The sequence below is a fragment of the Drosophila serrata genome, unplaced genomic scaffold (assembly GCF_035046125.1).
Source record: "Drosophila serrata isolate PLE 108 unplaced genomic scaffold, ASM3504612v1 contig_240, whole genome shotgun sequence".
Classification (NCBI taxonomy): domain Eukaryota; kingdom Metazoa; phylum Arthropoda; class Insecta; order Diptera; family Drosophilidae; genus Drosophila; species Drosophila serrata.
Window position 1 is genome coordinate 2,083,165 of NW_028257138.1, and position 25,071 is coordinate 2,108,235.

The window sequence follows — 25,071 nt, forward strand, 5'->3', positions numbered from 1 at the left end:
AGTACTGTTGCACAATGTCGGACATAATAGTAAGTAAAGCGAAGTGCAGGTTATCGGATAATTGTGGTGTTCATAAATGCGATAATAAGAATTTTTCCAAATTTGGTAGCTTATTCTGAAAGATAAAAATCGAGTCGTCTACCAATGCTCACACACTGTAAGTACCGTAAAATGTACATTCAATTGTGATATACATTGACCATTTCTCTGATATCTATTATTTTGACCGCAGGTGTCTGCCATCGTCTTGTACTTCCACCTGCTCCTCTTCCTCCTTTCTTAGCTACACATGCTACCACCCCCTTTGGGGGAGCGTGTAAAGTGGCAAGCGACAGCGTCGCCGCTCATGTGAAATCTATAGGCATAAATTTATTGTTTTGTATTTTCGCTCGCTGCACACAACGAGAGCGAGATGGAGCTATGACCCCACTTCCCCCGCCTCTCTCTCTCTCCATAGCTCCAACAACTTGAGTCTCGTTTACTTTTTCTTCTTGATTTGACTCTCCACACACACACACACACACACTCGGACACATTCTTTGCATATTCTGCTCTCTTCTTGCACTCTTGCATTCTCATTTTAATTAAGAGATATGGGCATACTAATATTGGTATTGGAATTGTCATTGCTTTTTGCATTTACCTCCAAATAAATGCCATTTCCATTGCTTAACGTGGTTGGCATCGTGGCTGTTGATGCTGTGGCTGCTGTTGTTGCTGTCGCAGCTGCAATTTGCGAGGATTTATTGAGATGCTCACAAAAGGCGGAGAAGCTGCTAAAGTCCATGGGTTTAATAACCTCCATTTTTATTTATTTATTTGTATTTCTTTTTTTTCTGGACAACAAACACTATAAAACACTATAAAATATCACAGCCGCAGAATAGAAACCGAAGCCTTGTGGTTTCCGTCACGATTATTGATTTCAATTAAGCACTAATTATCATTCATTGCGCCCCCAATGACAACTATTTTGCACCTAGTTGCTGTGGTTGTGGTTGTTGTTGCCTCGGCAATTACATTATTCCATTCCATTTCCAATACCATTCCATCGTTTTGACTATCACTCCCACTCGCTCGCTCCCATTATTCTCGCGATTTATCGCGCGCGCCCGCTTCACGTCTCTAGTCCGCTCTCGCTCGGGCACCACACTTGGACTTTTTACAACTTTACACCGCGGCGCTCAAACAAATAATGAGCGGAGCGCATTGCGGGCTGAAATACAAGAAACACTCCTCATCACACACACAGGCACAAGCGCGACGGCGACAGCGGCAGCAGCTAAAATCGAATGCGAATCAGGCAGCGCAAGAGAGACTCAAAAGAGTGGCAGCGGCGGGAGCAGGAGCGGGAGCGGGAGCGAGAGGCACAGGCACAGGCAGAGGTAGAAGGGAAACCAAACAATCGTGAGATTAAGCCAAACGCCGTTTTGGGTGAATGTGAATATGAATGAGATGGGCTAAAAACTGAGACTCGAGACCGATACCGATACCGATGCCGACCGAGGAGTCTCAGACTGAGGTGAATGAGCGTCACTTGCAACAGACTGTGAGAACGAGAGAGAGACTGAGAGCCTTCGAGCGAGAGAGCCGGACTCAAGAGAGAGCGGGACATTAAATGTTACTGAGTAAGTGTGCACTGGATGGACGAGTTGGAGAAGAAGCACCAGCGGCGGCGGCAGGCACATTGTGTCAACTCGTGTAATGTAAGCAAAGAAGAAGCACCAGCACTAGCCTGCCACACACATATAGAAGCGAGGAGACGGGGACACAACACACGGCTGAATCGGAGGCAAAAAATCCAAGGCAATGAAACAAATGTACCACAAAAACTGTTGACGACACATAGGGAGCAGCGAAAGAGAGAGCGCGAGAGGCATTCACAGGTCGGGGAAGGGGATAAGGAGGAGGGTGTAATGACGGACGCAGGACAACAGCGGCAAAAGGGATAAAATAAAATAATAACAGCAGCCGGCGCAGCGGCAGCAGAACGCTGAGGATGAGAGGTAAAACCATGAATACGGATTAAAACACAAAAAGCAGGTACAAAAGGTGCATACAGAGTTAAGAAGTAATCCCTTGAGGAACTACAGTCAGGGCTTTTACCACTTTCATTCACTTACATTTATTCATTTAAATATCTCTTACTTTAAATTTCTGAAATTTATCGTAATTAAGTTACTGACCATTTTATATTTAAGGCTCACATTACCCAAATGAACAGATAAGGCTCTAAAAAAGTTTTCATATCCTTACAAATTAGGCGCCGAAGCAGGGCTTTTAGTTTGTAGTCTGGGAATCGAGCCTAATGGTAGTGTATTTTTTGATGGATATTTTATATTACAGTGAATTACTATGAGAATCAAGTTGACTTTTTCCATACTGAATGTACAAATACACGCTTAGCATGCGACAATTTTGAATTGTACGGGCCTGACTTTGATTATTGGCATTTTGCAATTGTTTAATTAATTCGACCTTTGGGCCATCTACATACGACATGCACACACACCTCGAGAAAGACAGAGAGAGAGAAAGAAAGAGGCAGTGCGAAAGATGGAAGCAGGGCCAAAGTGCGATAAGCACGTAGTCAGAGCAAAAACGAAACGAGATTATTAATCAATCCGCAAGATACAGATGCAGATACCACATGAGTGAGTGAGCGAACGAAAGAGTGAGAGCGGCTGTCCCAGTGTGTGTTTTGGATATATGTACATGCATGAGCGAGCAGGGCGGCTATAATCGCACACAGAATCGATGCAATGGCGACACATCTTTTCCTGCTCATGCCAATGCATACGCGCAAGATCAGCGAGTGGAGAGCGACAGAGAGGGGCATCGTTCTTACCGTAAATTTGACTTAAACTAAATCAGCGGAAGAGAGAAACAAACGAAGATGCACAGGTAGACAGGGACAACGGCTCTCAATGGGATATTTAAACTCGGACTGCAGACACATAGCCCTCAACATATTGACGGTCTGATGGACTGGCCATTCGACTTTATTGGTTAGAGACTGCCGACTTTTCCCAATGCTTTACGACTGACAGGTGTGAAGTGAAAAATGCGCCGACGCAGCAGCTGCACAGCTCCCATGCACTCGCTGGATCGCAGTAAGTGCGAGAGAGAGTAACTGAGAGGGAAGAAGATGCGGCAGCAACACGTGAGGCACACGAGCACAGTAGATCACATTGCAAACAAATAACAATTAAATAATCTAAAGAAAATTTTTCAAATAGGATATTAAGTTCCAAAGTTAATGTCATGATTTGTAATAATTTCTGCATTTCTTAATTTTAGTACGAATTCAGTTATTTTCCCAAATAAATTGAATTTGCCCCACTGTCAGCACAGCAGTGGCAGCCAAATGCTAATAAAATAATAAATCGAATGGCAGCAATAGCAACAAGCACAAGAGAAGAGCAACTCGAAGGTGGCCCCGAAATTGGCCACAAAAAAGAATTGCCAAAGCCAGCAGACACACACTCTCTCCCTTTCGTACACACACACACACACACACGCAGCAATTTCTATGCTCCGGTGTTCTAAATACACGTTGCAAAAATGCAAAGGAATCAACAAAACAAAGCGAAAAATGCTTTTAAGCTGCAGCCGCAGCAACATAACGTCGAAAAAAGAATAGGAAGAACGAGAAAAGAGTGAGGAACAAAATGGGAGCTGAGCTCTCAAATGAGCACAATTAGGCGGCTGGCTTTATCGAAAACTCGCGCGCCGTGCAAAAGAAGAGGACAGGAAATGGCAACCGAAACGAAACAGGAACAGGTCACCCATTCTACATATATATCTCCCCATCTCCTTCCTTTTTCCTTCTTTTTGCTCCGTCTCCCAAGTCACATATTGTGCTCAATAATTCAGTTCGTGAGAGCAGAGCAGCAGTCGTAGCTGAAGAGAGAGTGCCATCCCCCCCTCCCTTGATGACTGGCCAGGCATTTTGGGTGGGCGCGCACACGAAAAAGGAAAAAATTAAACATTGGATAAATCCAGAAAATGTAAAATTACAAACACACATTGCAGGCACCGGAGCAGCGAATGCGACAGCTGGTGGGAGCGAGATGGGGCGACACTCTCGCATGGAAAACTAATACACTCAGGCGCAAGTACAGCCAACGTGTAGCTAGGCAGCAGAGCCAAAGCCAAAACCACCCGATGATATCGAATGAACAACAACAACAACAACTGTAACAACGATAAAACCAAGTCGTCCACCAACGCCAACGTCTCTGCCGGCTTCGCCGCTTGCGTCCGCCGCAGCCGCAACAATCATCGTCACCAAAGAACCTCGTCAATACAACAACACCAAGAAATACTTGGCTTTGGCTCTTCGGCTCTACTGCTTCTTCATCTTCTTCAACAAATCCGACTTGCTCCTGTTGTTGTTGTTGTTGTTGTTTTTGTGGGTTTGATTGATGGCGCGCTGCCTTTACCGCTGCCGCCCCTCTGCCATTTGATAATGGCGGCGTCGCCCATTCAGTGCTGACCGAAAAAAGGCGTCTACATCCCAAAAATGTACATAGCTATATTCAAGCGAAGTATATCTAAAAAAAATGTATGTACATATGCATTAAAAAAATGATAATGAGTAAGGTCGAGTTTAATTATAATTAAAATGAAACTATTGACAAAACTGTGGTAGGCCCCCCCTCACAAAAGATAGAATTTTCCATGAAAAAAGCTAAAATTTTACAACTTATGAATTTGCCAACTTATATTTTATACAAGTTCTTAGGTTTAGCTTTTTTTCACCACCCAACTGGCTTGCGCATCTCCAGCGCCTGAAACTACAGTGGGAATGCGGCGAATCGAAGCGTCAGGTTGTACAATTGACTTCAGGCCTCCACTTCGCTCTGGCTCATAATTTGACCCAAGCCTTTTGGCCAACGAGCTGCGGGTTCCACTGTGTTTGTGTGTTGTTGTTGTTGCCACCTCAAGGGGCAGCAAAAAGCGAAGCAGAGGCAAGAAAAACGAAACGAAAGCAACGGTTTTGCGCTAGGCAGAGCATCAACAGCAGCAGCAGCAGCGTATTGGGATGGGGCAAGGGGGAGGAGGAGGTGGAACAGGAGATGAGGTGAAGTTTCGTGTATTGCTGTTTTTGTTTCTGCCGCCGAGTGTGCAAAGTGGTTTGACATTTCCTCCGCTTTGGGCCGCTCATTCGCATTCCCATTCGCGAGATGAGTCGAAGGATGAGTAGGGGAGGCAGGGTAGAAGGAGCAGGAGCAGCAGCAGGAGCAGGAGGAGAAAGGAGAAGTTTGCGGAAAATAATCCGAGCATCTCTCGTGTGTGCACCGCATTTCGGGTTCAAATTCGAGTGTACATGTATTTCTTTTATTTTGCATAAATTAAGCATAAGTGTATATTTGCTGTCGCTCCTCCTTCTCTTATTCAGAGCCTCGTTTTCGTTTATTCGTCGTCGTTTCGATTTTGTTTGCCCATTCGGCAAGACACGCACACTCGTATGAAAATGGGGGCGGATACACAGACGGAGAAGTTGACAGACTTTTCACCTCTGATACACCAATACACCCCCTTCTTCCCCAAAAGCTCAGGTGGGTGTGTTGACTTGGCTTTTTATTCAGTCAGATTTCCCGAGCTGTTATGGATTTGTCGATAATACAATTGGAAATGGCGAGTAATGAAATTGTGCTCAAGAAGGCCATGGTAAAACATGTTTTAAATTACCACTGATTAGCCATTAGATAAAAAAATACATAATACAAAAATATATTAGACACCTAAAGGTTTTCATTCCTAATCTATTGGAAAGTTGTCCAAAAGGATGCAATATTTTAGGCGAATAAAAATATACACCCTACTTTTTGTTAAAAAAGTTGAATTAGTTAAGGTATACAGAGGTCCTTTGTGTTGTATCTCCATAAGTATTTGGGAAACAATTCCGGACAATGTCCCCTATATATAGAAAAATTATCCAAATAACTATTTCCCAATCACACAACGTTTTCAGGTTGCAGTCTCTTAGCTCTATCATTAATTTCCCTGGTGCAATCTACTCCCTTTTAAATCAGGATTAATATAGTTAGTTCAAAAATAGTTTCATATTTGTATACCCTTGCAGGGTATTATAATTTCAGACAGAAGCTTAAAAAGCAACGAAGGAGTCATTTCCGACCCTATAAATCATATATATTCTTGATCAGCATCAAAAGCAGAACCGATCTAGGAATCTCCGGCAGAAAAAAAAAAATTAAAAATTTTTTTCAATAATTTTTGACATTATTTTTCATAATTAAAAATGAAAAAAATTGCAAAAATTTTAACTTTTTTAAAAATATAAATTTAGTATGCAGATTTATAAACCTAATAAAAATGAACATAGGAAAGTTTTCCGAATCAAAATTAATGCTTTTTGGGCTTAGTTATGAGTTTTTTAAACTTTGATTTTAGATAAAATTGTCTTATAAAAAATAATGATTTAAAGAATGAGAATAAAGCTTAGTTGATCGATCGATCGATTTCCGATACGATCATATAATTAATGAATTAATTAGTTAGTAGTCATCTCTTGATACTGTGGCAGTTGGACAACTCATGCAAGTTAGTATGATATGCGGGGTTAGTATGTAGAGTAGTGTTTGGTATGGTAGCGTGGCTTTCGTGTCAGTGTGTTTTTTTTGGGGTTAAAGTCTTTCTTATCGAGGGGAATAAGTCCTGCGACTGTTCACGGTCTATTAGCCCTTCCCAAAGGGGTGGCCGCGAGTGCTAGTTGAGGATTGATTTCAATCAAGGGGGGTTGATTGGGTCGGAGGGGTAGTTTTCGGGGCTGGTAGTGAGTGTGGTGTGGTGTGGTGTGGTGGGTGGTAAGAATGCATATATACGTATATTGAAATAGTAGATTGAGGTACTCATCACTACATGGCGTTTGCGTACATTGTTCATGCTGACCAGATACATGGCCAGCTTGTTGATGTCCAAGTTGGCCAGCTGGCTGACGTCGGTCGTGTTGAGGATGCTCAGCATCAGGCTGATGTCGGCGGCAGTGGGCATGGCTGGCATAGTTCCCGATCCGCCTGTTCCGCCCACTTGCTGCTGGGCCTGCCCGGATCCAACACCAACACCGGGTGCTCCTCCTCCGGCTGCTGCGGCAGCGGCTGCCGCTGCTGCGGACGTGCTGGCGCCCTGCGACTGCATCAGCGCCTGCAGGCTCCGGCCGCTGGGATCCGAGGACCCCACAGTGGAGCCGACAGAGCCAACGCTGCCGCTGCCGGAGCCGCTCTGCAACTGCATTTGCATCGACTGAAGGGTGGGTGTGGTGGGCACCGACAACGGTGGCGTCGATGAGACCAGTGCCTGGAGCTGTGGGGCAATCGCACAGAGAGAGAAAGAGAGAGTTGGAGGCATTGGTAAGAGGGCAACTGAGTGTTCAGGGATATCGTGAGATTGGCTTATCTAGGGTAATGTTGGACCACTCCGATCCCAATGTCTTTGCTGGATCTTACATAGTTTTGCTGATCAGCTGTTGGCTGCTTTTGGGTATATTTATTAATTTCAATTTTGGGTTTGGGTTTTTGGTTCTCCGTCAAAGTTCGGGTTCCAGTTATCGTCCTCGTCCTTGTCCAGTCCGTTCTTTTGTACGCTAACTACGGTTAACTACGGCCAACAGCTAAGCAACAAAACTACGTACTTTTCAACACACTGCGACACTACAACATAATAATAATAATAGTAATAATTAAGACAGATAACAGGAAATTAAGATATAAATCGTGTTTCATATTGGGTTAGGCAAAGAAACAAAGTACGCGTAGAGATTATTTTCACATTTGTGATTAGACTTAAAATCGGATCGTGAAAATGATTCTAAGCCTCAGATATGGCACAAAATAATGATATATTGTTTAACTTTATTAAAATATATAAATAAAATAAATTTGACACTAAATGTGATTTGTTTTCCACATTTAAAACTTCCACTTATTAAAGTTAACGATATTTGGATATGATTTTGATCCGTTTAAAGTAAAAACATTGAGATTTACCCATTTTAAAATGCATTTGAGGATGGGATACTGTGGGTTGTACAATGTCTAGTGGACTCACCTTGGCCTTTTGCTGCAGCTTAAGCTCCTCCTTCTTGTAATTCCTTTGATAGGCGGTGATGACACGACGGAGCCGAGTGTTCAGGTCCTGCATCGATGGCCACATGGTGGTGGCATCCTCGACGGCTGCCACGGTTGGTGGATAGCTACCGGCAACGCTCTCCTCTTCGTCCAGGCCTAAATGTGAGTTGGAGTTAGCATGGTCGTTCGTGGTGGAGTTGGGGGCATTAGAGTTAGCCACTTTGGATGATGGATTATTGGTGGTGGTGGTTGTGGTGGTGGTGGTGATATTGGTATTGGTATTGGTAATGGTAGTAGTAGTAGTGGTGGTGGTAGTGATGTTTGTGGTAGCATTGTTAGTGCATGATTCCGCTTGATCGCCTTCGGCACGGGCAATGGCAGCGGCATCGTTTTCGGCTTCCCCAGCAGAAGGAGCAGCAGCAGCAGATGACTCCTTGGGTTCCTTTTTGGTTTCATTTTCGTTATCGTTATCAATTTCAATTTCGCTCGGTGTTTCTTTTTCTTGATCTTTTTCGAGTTTTTTCTCCGATTCGTTCTCAGATTCACCATCGGCAGTCTTGGCCTCCGCCGAGTCCAGATCTTCTCCAGCTTTCTCAATGGACGACGCCGAGGTCGAGACTGCCGCGGCCTTGGTCTTGGTCTTGGTTTCCGGATCTGCGTCTGCCGATTGTGGTGAAGGAGTTGCTGCTGATGCCTCCTGGTGGGCGGCCAACGTTGCCGCATTGTCAACATTATCGCTACCATGGCCCGGCAAGGGATCGGCTTTGGATTTGGATGAGGATTCGGATTCGGAAGCATTTGCTGTGGTTTCTTTTTCGCATTCCAGCTGGTTAGCCTTCGTTAGCGTTTTCGCGTCATTGCCGTCGCTGTTGCCGCTGGCGCTGCCGCTCTTACCCGACGAACTTGGCCGCTCCGGGTCGAGGAGGAGCAGCGAGTCCTTGTTGCTATCGCCGCCACCGGTGGTCAGCTTGCCAGAGTCCGAGTCTTTGGTCGTGGTGGTGCCATCATCGTCCACCTCGTCGCCATCGTCGTGCTTCGAATTTGCATCGTCTTCGTTTCTGTTTGATGCCACAAAGATGAAGTTTTTGGAATCAAGTTATGAAAGATTATATAATATTCAAGGGGTAATTAAGAGAGGTGGCGGTGGAGTATATATATATCATGCCAAAACGTAGTTAAACGTAGTTCTTTAATAAAGCACAGAGAGAAAATTCACAACACACACACGCACGCGCACACATTCAACGCAATGACAGATGTAGATCTCAATGCTTCGGATGTTTGTGCGTTTAAATGGGAGATACTATATATAATTAATAGATCTACTCCGTATCTATCTTTTAATTGAGTTTTACATCTCAATCAAAAAATCTTCTTTCAAACATTAACATTCTTTTAAATATTCAATTCTTGAATGAAGCCGTAATATTGGCACATTTTCTAAGAGTAAAAGCATGATTTTCATGATTGGGAGGAATGTGCGTGGAGTGCGTGGGAATGTAAATGAGTTTTAGCAAATCCTGTTTCCCCGTTCTTAGCTTCAGCTTGGAATACATCTAGCCAGGAGGTGGGATCTTTGAGCTATTTTAGTACTTGTGTGTGTGTGGGATTACTTAATGGTAGTTATGTAGGGGTGCGCCAACCACATTGATTGATACATTTTACTATTTCCGGTATGTTTTGGGATCATAAACAACTAATCGTTCCTTCAATTGTTACAATATCAGACAAAAGTAATACAAGTATTGATTTCGATTGGTGTTTATAAATCCTTCTCGACAGCACGTTAAAGTCTTTCCTTCAAATATATCTTCTTAAATGGTACTTTTAAAGTTGATATTATTAACATTCATTAACACGGTTCTTAGTTTATAGATTTGCTAACAATAAGGTATTGTTTTTAAGTTCGTATCCTAGTAGTTTTGCCTAAACACACCGGAGTTTAATTTAGATTTTGGGTGTTTATTTATAATTTTTTTTGTTTTTTCTTAGATTTCTTGTCGAAAAAGGAGACTTACATCGGCAAATTCGTGACAGCCAGATCGTCGCCGGCAGCACCGGCGCCCACATGGGTGACAAAGCACAGATTGGGATCGGCGCGCATTTGACGATACATTTCACAGCCATGCTTGTAGGTTCCAACCAACAGACTCTTATCACAACAAATGGGATTCCACCATGAGGATGGCACTTGATCTGGCGTTGGCGGCGGGCGAATGGGGAGCTCGCTACATATGATATTCGGTTTCGTATTCGTATTCGGTGGTCGATGATGAGTTACATTCATGGAATTTGGAGGGAGATTTCGCAGAGAGAGATGCGCGAGAAAAGAAATGCGTTGGTTTAGTATAAAAATTTCAAATTTTGGTTCAACAATTTGTTGGAGGTTTTGGGTTTATGAGTTACAAATAATAAAGGGAAATAATGATAAAACCAATAAAATCAATAAACAAAAATAATACAAATCATACAGATCATAATTAAATTGTTAAATTGCCAATTTGCACTACGGATTTTTACCACTACAAAATGCATAGAAATTCATACAAAAGCAATAATAATAATATGAGGTATAAGATACGTAACGCCACAACGCTGGCTCCCTTAAGATTTGTTGGAAAGCCACAGGTAGGGCGTTACGCAGCTTAATTCTTATATTGTCTATGGTCTGGTGTTGGTTTTTCAACTTTTTGAATTTGGAATTCGTTTAAAGAGTACACAAATTATATACAATGAACAAAAAAATGCAATGTGAAATTTCGATATATTTATAGAGAGAGAGTAGCAGGGATTTCCCTATTCGCCAGCATATTTTCATCTTCTTAAATGGAACGAGCGATCGACCGAGCGATAGATGGCGATTTTTTGGTATTATTATTTATAGGGATATTACCTTTCCAGATTGAGATTCAGATTCAGATTGAGTGCCAGCTGCTGCTGCTTGGCTTTCGTACTGCTGCTGTTTTTTTGTTTAACATAATATACGTATATATATTTGTATATATTGATATTCGCAATTAAATCAATTGAGTATTTTTTATAGATTTTGATTAAACGAATTGAAATTGAAATAAAAACACAAAACACACAGTAGATAGAAGGAAGAGTTCGAGATGCGCCGAGGATTAGTTGGCAAAAATGTATAAATATATATATAATATGGAGTATGATTTATAATATTAAAGGTGAACATGAAAACGGATTAATGAGAGAGGAGGTAGATGTACAAATGTTTAATAGCGTTTCAAATGGCTAAGCGATCGAACGTACATAGATATTAAAACGGTTAAGAGAGGGATAAAGCTGATTTTATTTAAAAAAAAAACAGAGAGATTCGAAAATAGAAGAGAGATGCTCAAGGAGAATGTAGCATTCAAAGCCCGTTCTTTAGGAAATCAGCTTATCTTAGTTACAAAGATATAGAGAGAGAATGAACCTTAATACAAGTTCTACTGAATTTCTCAGTAGACATACAAAGATTTAGTTAAAAAATCGTATAGGTGATTGTAAAAAAACCATTTGACAAATTGGCATTGTAAAACATAAGTGTTAAATAATCTAATAAAGGTAAATAACGAAAAACACATTGGTAATAAACGCTTTTGAGCAATCATTCAGTCAATCAATTAATCAATCAATCAAACGACAACAGCAATAAACAAACAAAATGATTCTATGAACTCTAAAAAAGGTTTCTTTTGTTTACTAATAAGCGCCCCAAGGCTTACCTGATAGGCGTATTGTCCTTGATCTGCTGGACAAACTCGCCAATAACCTCGTGCTGGATATAGTAGAGCATCCTCACGCGCAGCAGGACTCTGTTGGTTATTAAAAATGAAAGAAATGTAAGAGAAGGAAGAGAAAAGGAGAGAAGAACGCGTAGGGATTGGATGTGTTAGTACAATTGGATTGCATCTCAATGGAGTTATATAGCTAGCTTATAAACAAATTCGATTCCACACGACTCACTTATTCGCGTGTCTGCCCAAATGCTTCTTATAGGCGCCCTCCAGGTACGCATCCGCATCGTACTTCTCCTTTTTGCTCCAATGATTAGGATCATGGATGCTCGTCGGGGTGGTGACTGCCGCAGCCACGGCACTGGCACTGACTCCACCGCCTCCATCCTTGTCGGACCCATCCAAGGCACTAGACTTGTGAGCCGGTGTCGTGTTGCCACTGTTGCTGCCAGACGCAGTGCCTGGAGCTGGTGTGGAGCTGCCCGTGGTTTCCTTGTTCGACTTGCCGCCATTGCGTCCTGAAAGCCACAAAATATGTGTACAAAATATTAGTGAGTGTTTTATTTCAGCTTCTGCTGCTCTCCAAAAAGAGGTGTTGAAACGAAAAAAAGGAAAACTGTACAGACTTTGGAGAGCAGCTCCGCCGTGAATATAGTAAAATGCAAATAAATTTCGTAAGCTCTACTTGAGATCTTTACTTTTAATAATCACAGCTGTTTTTTGTAATTAAAAAATTTAACTACAAAAATGTGAAACAAATCTTCGATTTAAACAAAGTTACAGTTTCTTCTCTGTCTAGATTTGGAGAGCGTATGATAAAGAGATTGATTTGATATGGGAACACTGGTGGTCAGTGAATAACTCTTTTTTAAAATCTCTTGGATAAGAGTGCAATGTTATTTATATAATATCAAATTATTGTCTACCAATAAGCTCTCATAATCCAGCAAAGACGATAATTTTTGCAGTTAGTATTGAAAAACTCGGTTTAAATGAAGGTTAATGCAAATGAATGAATATAAAATATGAATGAGTGTTTGGTTATGAATTTACATGATCGGGTTATACATAGATTAATAATTATTTATACAAAATACAAATAATAAGTTTTGATATATAGTAAAAGGCATACAATTGCATGGCAACAAAACATACACACACGTTTTCATCGGTCCAGTCAAGAGTGATATGGTCAATATAGAGTCAGTCTGGGTGGTATTTCGAGAGATTTGATTCGAGAATTGAAGTAAGTTACAATGGAATATTTATAGGAAGTAAAGGGAAGAAATTAGAGGCCATTATATAGACCCAAAACAACACACACTAATACACACAAAAGTGAAATTATTTCCTTTTGGGAAAGTCTTAAAAAGGATACAAGAAGTACACAAAGGTAGGTTGTTAAAGTCCAGATAAAGACCCATTTAAAAAGTAGAGTGTGTGGAAACCGTATACAAAAAGTTCGATTCATTCTTGTTTTACTTTAATTGATTGAATTTTGTTGTTTTTAAAACTCTCTACGTCCGTGCAGCAGTTTGGGAGGTGTGCGTGAATGTATCTTTTTACCATACCTTTGGCATTCCTACCTCGTGGCACCAAATTGTGTAGGCCACTATGATCCCTGCTGATCTTTTGCACCTCTCCGTCCTCCGTTGGCGTGATCAAGTCCCAAATGAACGTCTTGATCTTCTCATCACCCTTGTACACTTGCAGGCAGTAAAGGAGCTGTGGAAACGGAAACGGAAACAAAACTTGTACCATTAGCAATTAATCTAGAATAATAAATGTTTTCGAAAGTTGCATCTCTATCAGCGGGTTGAGAAGTTGGTTTTTACTCAGCGGAAACCTAAAGTTTCCTCAATATTAGCATGGTTTGGTCATCATTGATTATGAAGTCTTAAATTTTCCAATTCTTAGAATTAAGTTTACTTACGATAATGCGAGCACAGTCCTCGACATCGATATCACGCCAGCCGCGCTTGAATTGTCCCAGCTCCAGAAGTTCCGACCATCGTCCCCAACTAGAAAGGAAGGGTTTAAAGATTAGTAGTATTCGTTAAAGATGTCTTGTCGAATATATTTATACATTTTCCCATTAATACATTCCCATCTAGTGATCCTCGGGAATCTGTGTAACCTCATTTGAAAGCTCAAAAACTAGCATACAGACATATTATTTGTAAAATAAAAATTTCCGGAAGCCATTCCCATTTCCTACAACAAATTCAATACCCAAGAAACAAGATCCCCTTTAAGAGAGAGGCAACCATGTCGGGACACAGCTTCAAGGATAATATGAGCCGACGCTCCATGAGGTCACATGCGAGCAAAACTCAGATTGAATATGGGGTGCCGCAGGAACTGGACATAATGGGCATTATTTACAAGTACTTTTTGGAAGATATTCACACATTCACGGACGAGGAGCGCGAAGAACGGCTGGGCAGCCTGGATGCACTGGATATGCTGCGTACCATCGAACAGGTGCACAACGATGTCGCCACATTGCGACTAGAGAACCACATCATGGTTGAGTTTCTCGAGAAGAACGATCCGAAATTATTGCTGGGACTAAGGCAGCGCCGCACTTCGATCTTGAAGAGATTGCAAAACACTAAGCGTGGCTCCGTGGCGGGAAGTCGTGGTAGCCGCCAATCGAGTTCCAAGCGATCCATTTCCATGTCCGTGAACCGTTTGGCTTCGGTGACAGCCTCTGCCGGCGTTGGCACAGAAAAACGACGGGGCCCGGACTACAAGCTGAACTACAAGGCCAAGGCCGAAATGGCTGAGAAGAGAGCAGCCGAGGTGGAGAAGCGGGTGACGGATATCGAGAGAAACGGTAGGTAGAGTAGAGGCTGTGACCTAAACACCTCAATCCCTAAATTCGTACTCCCTAAGCCCTGCGAGAGGTGAAGCAGCTGAGGGCCAAGATCGAAGAGCTTCACTATCGCAGCGAGGAAACTATCGAGACGGAGAACAACTTCATGCTGCACTTTTTGCGCGACGAACAGGACGTGGCCTTCTTGGAGGGGGCCACAGAGCGACAGATTGAGCGCAAGCTGCGCAAGTTCACCACGAATTGGTTCAAGAACGCACGCGCCCTCATGGGCACCATGAAGTTGACCATTGTTTCGCTGCAGGAGACGTGCCAGCAGCATCGTGCCGACCTCATCACTAAATCCGATCTCAGTGGCATCCTGACGGCCGTCGATTTCGAGAAGCTGATGATCAAGCGAACCGAACTGGTAAACCAACTGGAGGAGAAAAATATACACATGGCTGGACTCAAGGGTGTTACGGGCAAGACCTCCTTGGCCATGACCGAGGAGAAGCAAGCCATGATGAACTTGGAGACGGAAATGCGCACGGTACTCAATAGAACCGAGGAAGTCACCCGAGCCATACAGAAGCTAGAAAAGGAGGTGGCCGCCGTTCAGAATCACAATGCGAAGGATAATGTAACGCTTGATGAACTGAGAGCCCAGCTGCAGGAGTACGAGGCCCCGAGCGTTGGCGAGTATATCGAACGGAAGGAGGAGGCACATGTTCTCGAAAAGGAGGAAAAGATGCTTCAGCGAAAGATCTACATCCTGAACATGAAGCTGAACAATGCCATACGTCGTAAAATCCGTATGACTGAAATGTAATTACTTTATTATCCGTTGTCCCTTATTCCATGTTAGTATTAAAGCGTATTAAACATACATCTGCTATCAGCTATGGACAGGGACTAGACAAATCTCAGCTAGGAATGATTATCCCTAATCCCAACCCCTTCTTTACTCACCCAAAGGACAGCAGTCCCTTCTCCACTTTGAAGCACTCGGACTTGGCCCAGTTACCATACTGAATCTCCTCCAGTCCCAAGGCAGCCAAGGCATCCCGTTCACGTGGAATGTACTCATCGTTGCCCTTCTTCTCCCGGGCGCGATCTCTCTTCTCCTTGCGACGACGTGAACGAAGACCTATAATCAGATTAGCAATAGTTTAATAATGGCATAACAAAGCAGTAGAGTTCCCACTTACCAATTCCTCCCTCTTCATCGCTATTCTCATTGGAAGATTCCTCGGAATTAATCTCCATCACATCCTCATGACCGTATCGTTTAATTTGTGTGCGTCGCCTCGGCTCCGAGAGAACCAAATCCTCGGTCTCATCTCGCTCACAGGCATCGGGATCAATATCTACCTTTTTGGCCCACTTGGTCCAGAAATCGGGATCATCGATGGTAATATCCGATCGATTGCCGGAGGCAGCAAATGAAGCCTTCGAGAAGGTCGATCCCTTCTCCGATTCCATGGTAATGACCTGGGTACGACGCTTCAGAATCGAATCAATGTCCTCTTCGCAAAACTTGTCGCCGGCATTGTCGTCGTCCATGACAGCACCGTAGGCGCCCTTCTTGAGCAGATCCTCGATCTCCTTCTTGGACAGCTGCTTGTTGTTGCCATCCTTTGAGCCCTGCGTGTTCATCGATTGCAGTACGGCCTTGTCCAGGCCCAGCTTCATCGACGCCTTGTCGAACATTTCACGCTCATACGTGTTCCTGCAGAGCAGGCGGTAGATCTTCACCATCTTGCGCTGTCCAATACGATGACACCTGGCCTGAGCCTGCAAATCATTCTGCGGATTCCAATCGGAATCGTAGATAATGACCGTATCAGCGGCTGTCAAATTAATGCCCAATCCACCAGCCTTGGTGCAGAGCAGAAAGACAAATCGATCGGAACCCGGTTTGGAGTAACGATCAATGGCCTCCTGACGCAGGTTTCCTCTTATCCGTCCATCGATTCGCTCAAATGGATACTTCCTGTACACCAGGTAGTCCTCCAGGATGTCCAGGCATCGCACCATCTGACTGAAGATCAGCACACGATGGCCATTGGCTTTGAGTTTGGGCAGTAGTTTATCAATTAAAACCATTTTACCCGCCGAGAGGATAAGATTCTTGTAATAGGACTCCGGATCCTCGCCGTGCTGGGACTTGAAATCATATTGAATCTGCTCCTCGGCACCGTTCAAGAGGTACGGATGAATGCAGCACTTGCGCAGCTCCATCATCGTGTTCATCAGATTGGGAATATTCGCGGATGTCGTTCCTTTCTTCAGGAAGCTAAAGTTCTGTTCAAGAATGCCGCGGTAGTATTTCTTCTGTATGTTCGTGAGTTCCACTTCAATGATGGTCTCCTCCTTGGGCGCCAAGCTCTTCTCGACATCGTCCTTCAGGCGACGCAGCATCATGGGCTTGAGCAGGGCCTGAAGCTTGTTCACTTCCTCCTCATTGCGAAGGTTACCAAACTCGGACATGAACTCCTCCTGCGAGGAGAACTGTGAGGGTTCCAGGAAATTCAGCAGCGAGAACAGCTCGCTAATATTATTCTGCAGTGGAGTTCCAGAAAGCAGGACCCTGTGCTCCAAATTCAACTGGCGCAGCCCCTCGAGGAGCTTGCAGTTGCGGTTCTTCAAGCGATGAGCTTCGTCGATGACGCACAGACGCCAGTTAAAGGCCTTCAGGTCCATGTAGTCCGTGACAATCATCTCGAAGGTGGTGATCAGGACATTAAACTTGATGGGCTCCTTCAGGACCTTGCCACTATCTGTCTTGTAGTAAAACTCATAGTCCTGAATCATTTGTTTGCTGGTCACCGACCCGTGATAGACGACCACATTCATGTCCGTCCAGCCCTCAAACTCTCGCTGCCAGTTGGGAATCGTGGAGAGGGGGGCTATGACCAGGAAGGGTCCCCTAATTCCATACTCATAAACGGAGTGGACAAATGTCAAGCTCTGGATGGTCTTGCCCAGACCCATTTCATCGGCCAGGATGCAGTTATGGGTATTATACCACGAGAACTTTAACCAATTGAGGCCCTCCAGCTGGTAAGGTCTCAGGCTGTTCCCTGCCTTGTACACCGGAGTCTTCTCCAGCTTCTTCCAAAGCTCTGGATGCGGGCGCTTCTTGCTCTTCCACTCGCATCTCAGCGGGATCTTGTTGAAGCGCAAATACTGCTCAATCTTATCATTATCAACATCTTCCTCCAGCTCCCAGGTGCAGTCCTCGTAGGGCAAAGACTTCCACTTGACCAAGTAGTGCTTTGTGGTCTCGCCACTGTTCTCATCCGTGTGCACGGACATGTCCAGCACGCGATCCACTTCCGTAAAGTCAGGATTGAAGGGTTCCTCTTCGATATTCTCAAAGATGTTCAGTTGCTGTGACTGCTTCTGTTGGAAGCGTCGAATCTTGGCCGCCACACGGCGATCTCCCTTGAGGAGTTCCTCTTCGGTCCGCCACTCGCAATGGAGGTAACTGAAGTTGCGATACTTGACAAAGTACTCTTCCACATCGATGAAGACAGGCTCGGGTTTGTTCTCCTTGTCCTCAGCATCGTTTCCTTCATCTCCTTCTTTCTTCTCGGACTCCTCTTCTCCTTCCTTTTTGACCGCCGTTGCTTCATTTTCCTTTTCTTCAGCTTCCGAAGATTTCTTATCATTTTCGTTGTCTTTCTCTTCGGTTTTCACATCGTCGGTTGAGGTCTTATCCCCACTGGTACTCTCTTCTTTGGGCTTGGTGGGTGACTCACTCTCATCCACATCCATTTTCTCACCATCATCGGTCTCCTCCGTTTCCTTGGCCTCCGTTGCGGTTTCTACATCCGAAGAGGTGGTTTTCTCATCTTCGCTGTTCTCGGATTTTTCTTCAGGCTTCTCCGTTTCGGATTGCTCTGCTTCTGGTTTGGTTTCATCAGCAGCTACATCATCTACGTCCATCTTGTTATCCGCATCCTTGTTCTCGCTGGCAATTTCTGCCTCATCAAACTTTTCAATCGTCTTCTCTGCTTCAGACTCTTCACCGTCCACTGCCATTTCCGTGGTCTCGTTTTCCAACTTCTTCGTCTCTGAATCTTCTTTGGATGCTTCTTTATCCTCAGCGTCTGTTTTAGGCTTTTCCTCGCCTTCGACTTTCTCCGCTGAAGCTTCTGCTTCCGATTTCTCCGCTTGCTCCTGCACCTCCTCCTCTTTTTTGGGCTGCGGCTCGGGCGTCTTCTCCTTGGGTTTTTCCGGGATAAGTTCCCGTTTACCCATTCGCATTGCCAGAACCAGTTGCACCACCATGCTGTCCTCGTCGCCAGTGTTGATGTAAACATAATTGGGCTTGGAGGACATGGCTGCATTGGCGGCATCGGTGGCGTTGAGGCGCTCCTTTTCCGCAGCTGCTGCGGCCGTTGTCGAACTCGAACTGGCTTCCAGTTGACTGCTTTCGTCCAAGGGAAGATTGGATTTGTCCTCAGAGCCCGCACCTGCTTCTTGGCCAGCCGCTTCTCCCTCGGCCCCAGACTGAGCCTCCGCTTTCTCTACATCACTGCCAGCATTGGAATTTGCGGCGGCTGTAGCGGCAGCTGAGGACTTCTTGTCCTTCTTCACCGGCGAAGCCACCAGGAGTGAGTTGTCGTCGTCGGAAAACCTTAGCATGACATCGTCAATGTACTTCTTTCGCTGCGTATTCCTCGAGGATCGTCGCTTGTTCGAATCCAATTCAGAGTCCGGTGGCGGTGACGGTGGCGGTGTCCTGTCCATGGTATCATCTTCGCCATCGGATTCGGGCACAATCCTGCCCCTATTCCTTCGCTTTTTGAGTGCCTTCGCAGAGAGGGAACCACGATTTCGACGGGCACTACCTCCTCCTTCCTCGGAATTGGCATTGCGACGACTACTCCTGGCCGTTGATCTTTTGCGATCTCTCCTACTAGGCGTGGTTCCGGTTGCATCGCCGGCGGAATCCGGAACAGAGTCCACAGTCTCGTCGCCCGCCTCGCCGCCGGCATCTTTGTCTTCGTCGTTGGCGCTTCGCGGTATCTTGGATACGGGTATGTCATCATAGTCCGGAGACTCACCATCGACTCCGCCGCCGCCGCCCGATGTGGTTTCCGCTTCACCATCCGCGGACCCAGCCTTGGTCACGAGTGGTTTGTTGTCCTCCACTTCGCTGCCTTCACCGGTTTGCTCGGCTCCCTCTTCGCCATACTGCTTCCTTCGCTTGCTTACACTGGCCCTCTTTCGGGCGGGAGCAGGTGCTGGTGTTTCCGGATCAGTCGGATCCTTTGGTTTCTTCGCCTTGGGCGTCCTATCCCGCGGTGGTTTATTCGGATCCTTGGGAGTGCGCGGCTTGCGAGGCTTCTTCTTCTTACCACTGCCATCGGTGGAGGTGTCCAGTTCATTGGCGGAGTGGACATCCTGCGAGAGATCTCCCATGCCCTCGCTGTACTCCAGCATGCCAACGACACTGGTATCGCCGGCTCCCTGGGTCACACAGTCCTCGGAGACGGGCAGCTGCGTTGTGGGTATACTGGGAGTGTCCACGACATTGCCACTGATATCCATAAGATCTCCCTGGCGCTGGTCCAGAAGCTGCTGCTGCTGCTGATGGGCAGCTGCGGCCGCCGCCACCTGTCCGCCTTTGTCGCCCTTTTTGGCGCGCGGCTTCCTTGGTTTATTCGTTCCCTTCCCCCTGCCTCGTCCGGTGGTGCTTGAGACCTGGGGACTCTCCACCATTTGGTTATGCAACGGATTGTTGCTTCCCGGCGGTCCGTACATGGGCGGCATGCTCTGATAGAGCAAACACTGGGGGCCACCGCCGGCACACTGATCGTTGATCTCGTGCTGCGTCAGCAGATTCAAGCGCTCCTGCATCCGCATCAGCTTCTCCTGATGCTGGTGCTCATGGCCCGGCGGCATGCAGTACAATTCCTGGATCTGTTGCTGCAGTGCTGCAATCTCCTGTTGATGCAACATCGGATACGGTGGCGGATACATGCTGCCAGGCGGTGCTCCGCCTACTCCTGCTCCATATGGTGGCATCATGGGCGGCATGTGACCTGGAGGAGGAGCACTCTGGGCATCGTAACCCGGAGCCATCGGATGCATTGGCATTCCCATGGGCGGAGGAATCTGCTGTTGTTGCTGCGACGGCGCCTGCGCTGTGGGATCCAATGGAGGCACTACCTTGTCCTCCGGTAAGTCTTCAAGGTTCTTTTGCGGTTCCTCTGTTGTCAACTCTCCCAACTGCGTTTGTTCTATCATATCCTCGGCAATGGGCTTCTCCACGAGATCCTCCTGCACAGCGCTCGGCAGCTCGGTACTCAGGCTCATGCTGGTATCTTGTGCCTTTGGGACACTGGTCTCATCCATCGGCATCTCAGACTCATTGGCAGGAACGCCCGCTAATCCTTCGCCTCCTGATTCACTCTGATTCTTCTCAAAATCACCAGCATTCGACGACTGCGAATTGCTGTCCAAGAGAGCCGCCGTGGCTGCTGCAACATTGTTGGCCACCGCAGTCGTCACTGTTGCCGATTGCGAGGACATGGAATTGTTATCAAAGAGACCGCCGACATCCACTCCGACGACATCTGAGTGGGAATTTGTGTTGTCCATTAGCAGATGTTGTTGCTGCGGCTGCTGCTGTTGGGGCTGCTGGTTGTTGTTTCCGCTGCTGTTGATGCTGCTCTGCGAGTTGCTGTCATGGACCGATGTGGGCTGATTGTTGACGATGCTGTTGGTGCTGCTGTTGCTGCTGCTATTGTTGCTATCATTGGCGGCCACGGCCAAGGTAGAGGAATCGTTCGAGTTGGCCGTTTCGTTGAGAATGCTGCTTAGGTGATGCGACGAGGGTGTTGAGGTCTGTTGCGGCGGCGCCTGCTGTGGCACCTGTTGCTGTTGCTGCTGCTGTTGCATTTGTGTTGGAATCGGCGAACTGACATGAGCTGGCGACATTGTCTGTTGCGTCGTTGCTGCCGGCGGTTGCTGCTGCTGTTGACTGTCGCCCAAGATGTTTGCAAACGGATCAAACTGCTGCTGCTGTTGCGGCTGGGACTGATTGTAGCTGGGTAGATGTTGCTGGTGGTGCGGCGACTGTTGCTGTTGCTGCTGCTGCTGCTGCTGATGTATCGGCGATTGATGCTGCATTTGCTGATGATGCGGCGACGTTAGACTCGATTGCGCTTGCTGCGTTGCCTGTTGTTGTGTTGACTGTCCCGCCTCCATGCTGGGCTGTATCAAATGATGCATACTGGGCAAACTTTGCTGGTGCAACGGCGAGGAGGACATGGCCGCCAGTTGGGGTTGATTTTGACTGCTGACCGGTGGCCCACTGCTGTTGCCGCCTCCTCCGCCTCCAACAATATCGTTGATGGAATGCTGCAGTTGATCGTTGAGTGATTGTTGCTGTTGCTGGTGCTGTTGCTGCTGCTGCTGCTGTTGCTGCGGGTTTGGCACTACTGGTGGTGCCACCACTGGCGGCACAACCTGTTGCTGTTGCGCCGCCTGTGGTTGCTGCTGCTGCTGTTGTTGCTGCTGTCCCATCGCCTGTCCGTACATGCTTAGTTGTTGCTGATGGTGTTGCTGCTGCAACATAGCCGCCTGCTGTTGCTGCTGTGGCGCCTGTTGCTGCTGCTGCTGCTGTTGCGCCTGTTGCTGTTGTTGCATGGCTGCCATGTGCTGCGTGCCCCACTGCTGGTGATGCTGTTGCTGTTGCGGCGACGCTGGCATCCTGGGACCCACCACCGAGCTCCTATACGCGGACGGATAGTCCATTGGCGGTAATCCATGAGCCTGCGAAGGCATCACCATTTGTTCTAGGGCCTGCAAGGTATTGACGGGGGCTACGGGAGCTGGTACTGCCTTCGATACCGCTCCTCCTCCTCCTCCCCCAGAACCAACTCCTCCTCCTCCGCTGCTTGGTGGCTGAGGGCGTGGAGAGGGTAGTCCGACCATGCCTTGGATGCTATGCTGGCTGGGCTGGTTGTTAACCACCTGCTGTTGTTGTTGCGGCTGCTGCTGCTGCGCCTGCGTCTGTTGCTGTTGTGTGGGAGGTGGTTTTGCCGGCGACACGCCCACTGGTCGCGGCGACATCTGCGGATGCGGCGACATGGTCGGCGGACGTGGCGACATCTGTGGAGATAGCTGGGGAAAGGGTGCACGATACTGGGGCGAGGAATTAAGCTGAGCGGCGGCCGCCTGTTGATGTTTGCTGCTGGACATGTAAGGCGGCGCTGCCTGCTGTACTTGCTGCGACTGCTGCTGCTGTTGCTGGACTTGCTGCTGCTGTTGCTGCTGCTGGTGGTGGCTGCCGTAGCTAGGAGGCATTCCCATGTGTGGTGGGGGCAGCACGGCACTCGGCAGTTGTTGCTGTTGCTGCATCAGCGAGACGTGCGGCTGCTGCTGCTGCTGCGCCTGCTGTTGCTGCGACTGGAGTTGCTGCTGCTGCTGGTGAGCTCCCAATTGCTGCGCAGCCTGCTGCTGCTGCGCAGTCAAATGATGGCCCGGCGGCGCTCCTCCCGGTACATGCTGCCCGTAGGCCGAGGCCTGATCCAGGCCCGTGTGGCCATAGCCCACGTGCTGCGGCGCTCCCCGTCCTGGCTGGTGTTGCATTGGACTTCCGTAGGGACTGTGAGCGTAGGCCTGGGGCACTGTCGGAGGCTGTCCTGCCTGGACAGTGGGTGCTCCCACTACACCAGGATACAGGGGATGCTGGCCAGGTGCTTGCGGATAATGCTGCGGCAGCCGAGCCTGCTGCTGACTCTGCTGCTGCTGCTGTTGCTGCTGCGCCTGTTGCTGTGCCTGCACCTGCTGTGCCTGGACTTGCTGTGCTTGCTGCTGCTGGGGCGTGGGCGGCTGGACCTGCTGTTGCTGCGATCCGTAGCCGGCCATCATGCTCTGCTGTGCTCCGTAGGGCGCCACCAGCTTCTGCTGTTCCTGCTGTCCGTACGCGGGCATGTGTTGCCTATACGCGCTGGCCTGGCTCTGCTGGCGCTGCTGCTGCGCCGGCGGGGCTGCCTGCGGATGGCCATAGGCACCCAATCCTGCACCAGGATAGGCTGCCGCTTGTCCCGGAACTGAGGGCGCTGCACCCCAACCGCTTAGATCACCCATTCCGGCTCCAACGCCGACGCCTACACCGAGTCCGACGCCCATGGCCGCTTGATGATCGGCGGCCCCCAGCCCGTAGAGATTCTCCGCCGTTGGCTGGTACGATGGATATTGGGGCTGTTGCTGTAGCGGGTGTGGAGCGCGGTGGCGTGGCGGATAGCCGCCGGGCGGTCCCATTGCCCGAGGGTTTGCCGCGGCGGCTGCTGCTGCGGCGGCTGCCGCATCGTAACGGTAATAGGGATCTCTGTATAAACAAGAAAATGCAAGAATAGTAAGTAGAATAACCTATATTGTCTGTACTAAAAGGGGAATATACATATATAAATAGAGCAATCTCTGGCCACTTATTTTAAGGGTTGACTATCCCCACAGATTCAGTGTCGGAAAAACTCACCCTTGATGATTTCCGTGAAACATATTTTGTGCATTTCCATCCATCAGATTTTTGAAACGCAGCGCACACAAAAATGTCCGTTACACGTCGACCGATGGATGACGACGCGACGCCGCTGCGTTTTCAGGTTTGCTCGTCGATTGGCTTAATTTTGATGCTGCTTGCTCTCTGCGCGTTCGAGTTGGGAGGAAGGAGGGAAGTAAGGAAGGAAGGAAGCAATGTCTGGCCCAGAGAAGTTGTTCTGCTGCACCGCGGGGATGAATGGTGTGTTGACTCTGGCCACTGATTATCTGAACGGATCTCTTCTTCTGGCTGCTCCTTTTCTCTCTCTCCACTCTCGCGCTTCGTCTTAGTTTACCGTTTATGATTGTGTATCTAATATATGTATATATATATTGGTTGTTCTGGGTTTCTAACTACTAAACTTAATTACAACTGGTGTGCAATTTAACGTCTTGTTGTTATTGTGGTTGATGTTGCTTTCATATGTTGAAGTCATTTGTGTCTCGTGTTTCGTGCACTTCATGGCCGACCTTTGACATATTCGCAGTGAAACACATTTGCTCACAGCTAGAAAAACATAAATAAAACGAAGATTTGAAGGTATTTCGAATGGTAACTGATACTACAAATAATTATTTTACAAAAAGTTTTCGCGTCAAACGATAATGGTGCACTTATTATGCGAGAATTGAGCGTATTTTAAGCGAGAACACTTTATTAATTTAATCTGTAAAGAAAAGAGAGAAAATGCGTAGATTAGTTATAAGATTAAGTATTAAATTCCATTTAAATGATATAACCTTATTATATTTATTATTCTTTTGAGAGATCCTTCTTTTAACTACATTAAATTATATGCCTAGAAATGATCACTAATTAAATCATTATAATATTGATTGATAATATGCCCCTGAA

General features: G+C 46.7%; 2 protein-coding genes and 1 long non-coding RNA gene across 26 annotated transcripts in view; 2 read left to right on the forward strand and 1 right to left on the reverse strand.

Moving 5' to 3' along the window:
- The window catches only part of kis (chromodomain helicase DNA binding protein kismet), a 46,870-nt gene that overhangs the window by 11,652 nt on the left and 10,147 nt on the right, over window positions 1-25,071 (reverse strand). For 3 of the 23 annotated variants that reach the window (XM_086830445.1, XM_086830443.1, XM_086830447.1), the window contains exons 2-11: window positions 24,154-24,723; window positions 15,860-24,003; window positions 15,621-15,798; window positions 13,767-13,854; window positions 13,405-13,558; window positions 12,063-12,351; window positions 11,822-11,911; window positions 10,112-10,321; window positions 8,074-9,151; window positions 6,904-7,329 (exon numbers count right to left, since the gene is read on the reverse strand). In XM_086830445.1, the coding sequence (XP_086686571.1) occupies window positions 6,904-7,329; window positions 8,074-9,151; window positions 10,112-10,321; window positions 11,822-11,911; window positions 12,063-12,351; window positions 13,405-13,558; window positions 13,767-13,854; window positions 15,621-15,798; window positions 15,860-24,003; window positions 24,154-24,197 (10,701 nt within the window). In that variant the 5' untranslated portion in view covers window positions 24,198-24,723. Of the gene's footprint in view, window positions 1-643; window positions 2,631-6,903; window positions 7,330-8,073; window positions 9,152-10,111; window positions 10,322-10,986; window positions 11,050-11,821; window positions 11,912-12,062; window positions 12,352-13,404; window positions 13,559-13,766; window positions 13,855-15,620; window positions 15,799-15,859; window positions 24,004-24,153; window positions 24,884-25,071 lie in introns of those variants that run through there. The other 20 variants (XM_086830454.1, XM_086830453.1, XM_086830458.1 and 17 more) reach the window with 14 other exon arrangements.
- On the forward strand, window positions 1,128-4,600 carry LOC147643971 (uncharacterized). 2 transcript variants are annotated; one of them, XR_015271120.1, is made up of 2 exons: window positions 1,128-1,628; window positions 3,301-4,600. It is a non-coding gene; the product is annotated as an uncharacterized LOC147643971 (long non-coding RNA). The 2 variants fall into 2 exon arrangements; XR_015271121.1 differs by lacking the exon at window positions 1,128-1,628 and adding an exon at window positions 2,907-3,113.
- LOC110178089 (cilia- and flagella-associated protein 263) lies at window positions 13,946-15,537 on the forward strand. The gene is made up of 2 exons (XM_020945092.2): window positions 13,946-14,672; window positions 14,732-15,537. Exons 1-2 carry the CDS (start codon window positions 14,102-14,104, stop codon window positions 15,478-15,480), a joined length of 1,320 nt encoding a protein of 439 aa, XP_020800751.1. The 5' UTR covers window positions 13,946-14,101; the 3' UTR covers window positions 15,481-15,537.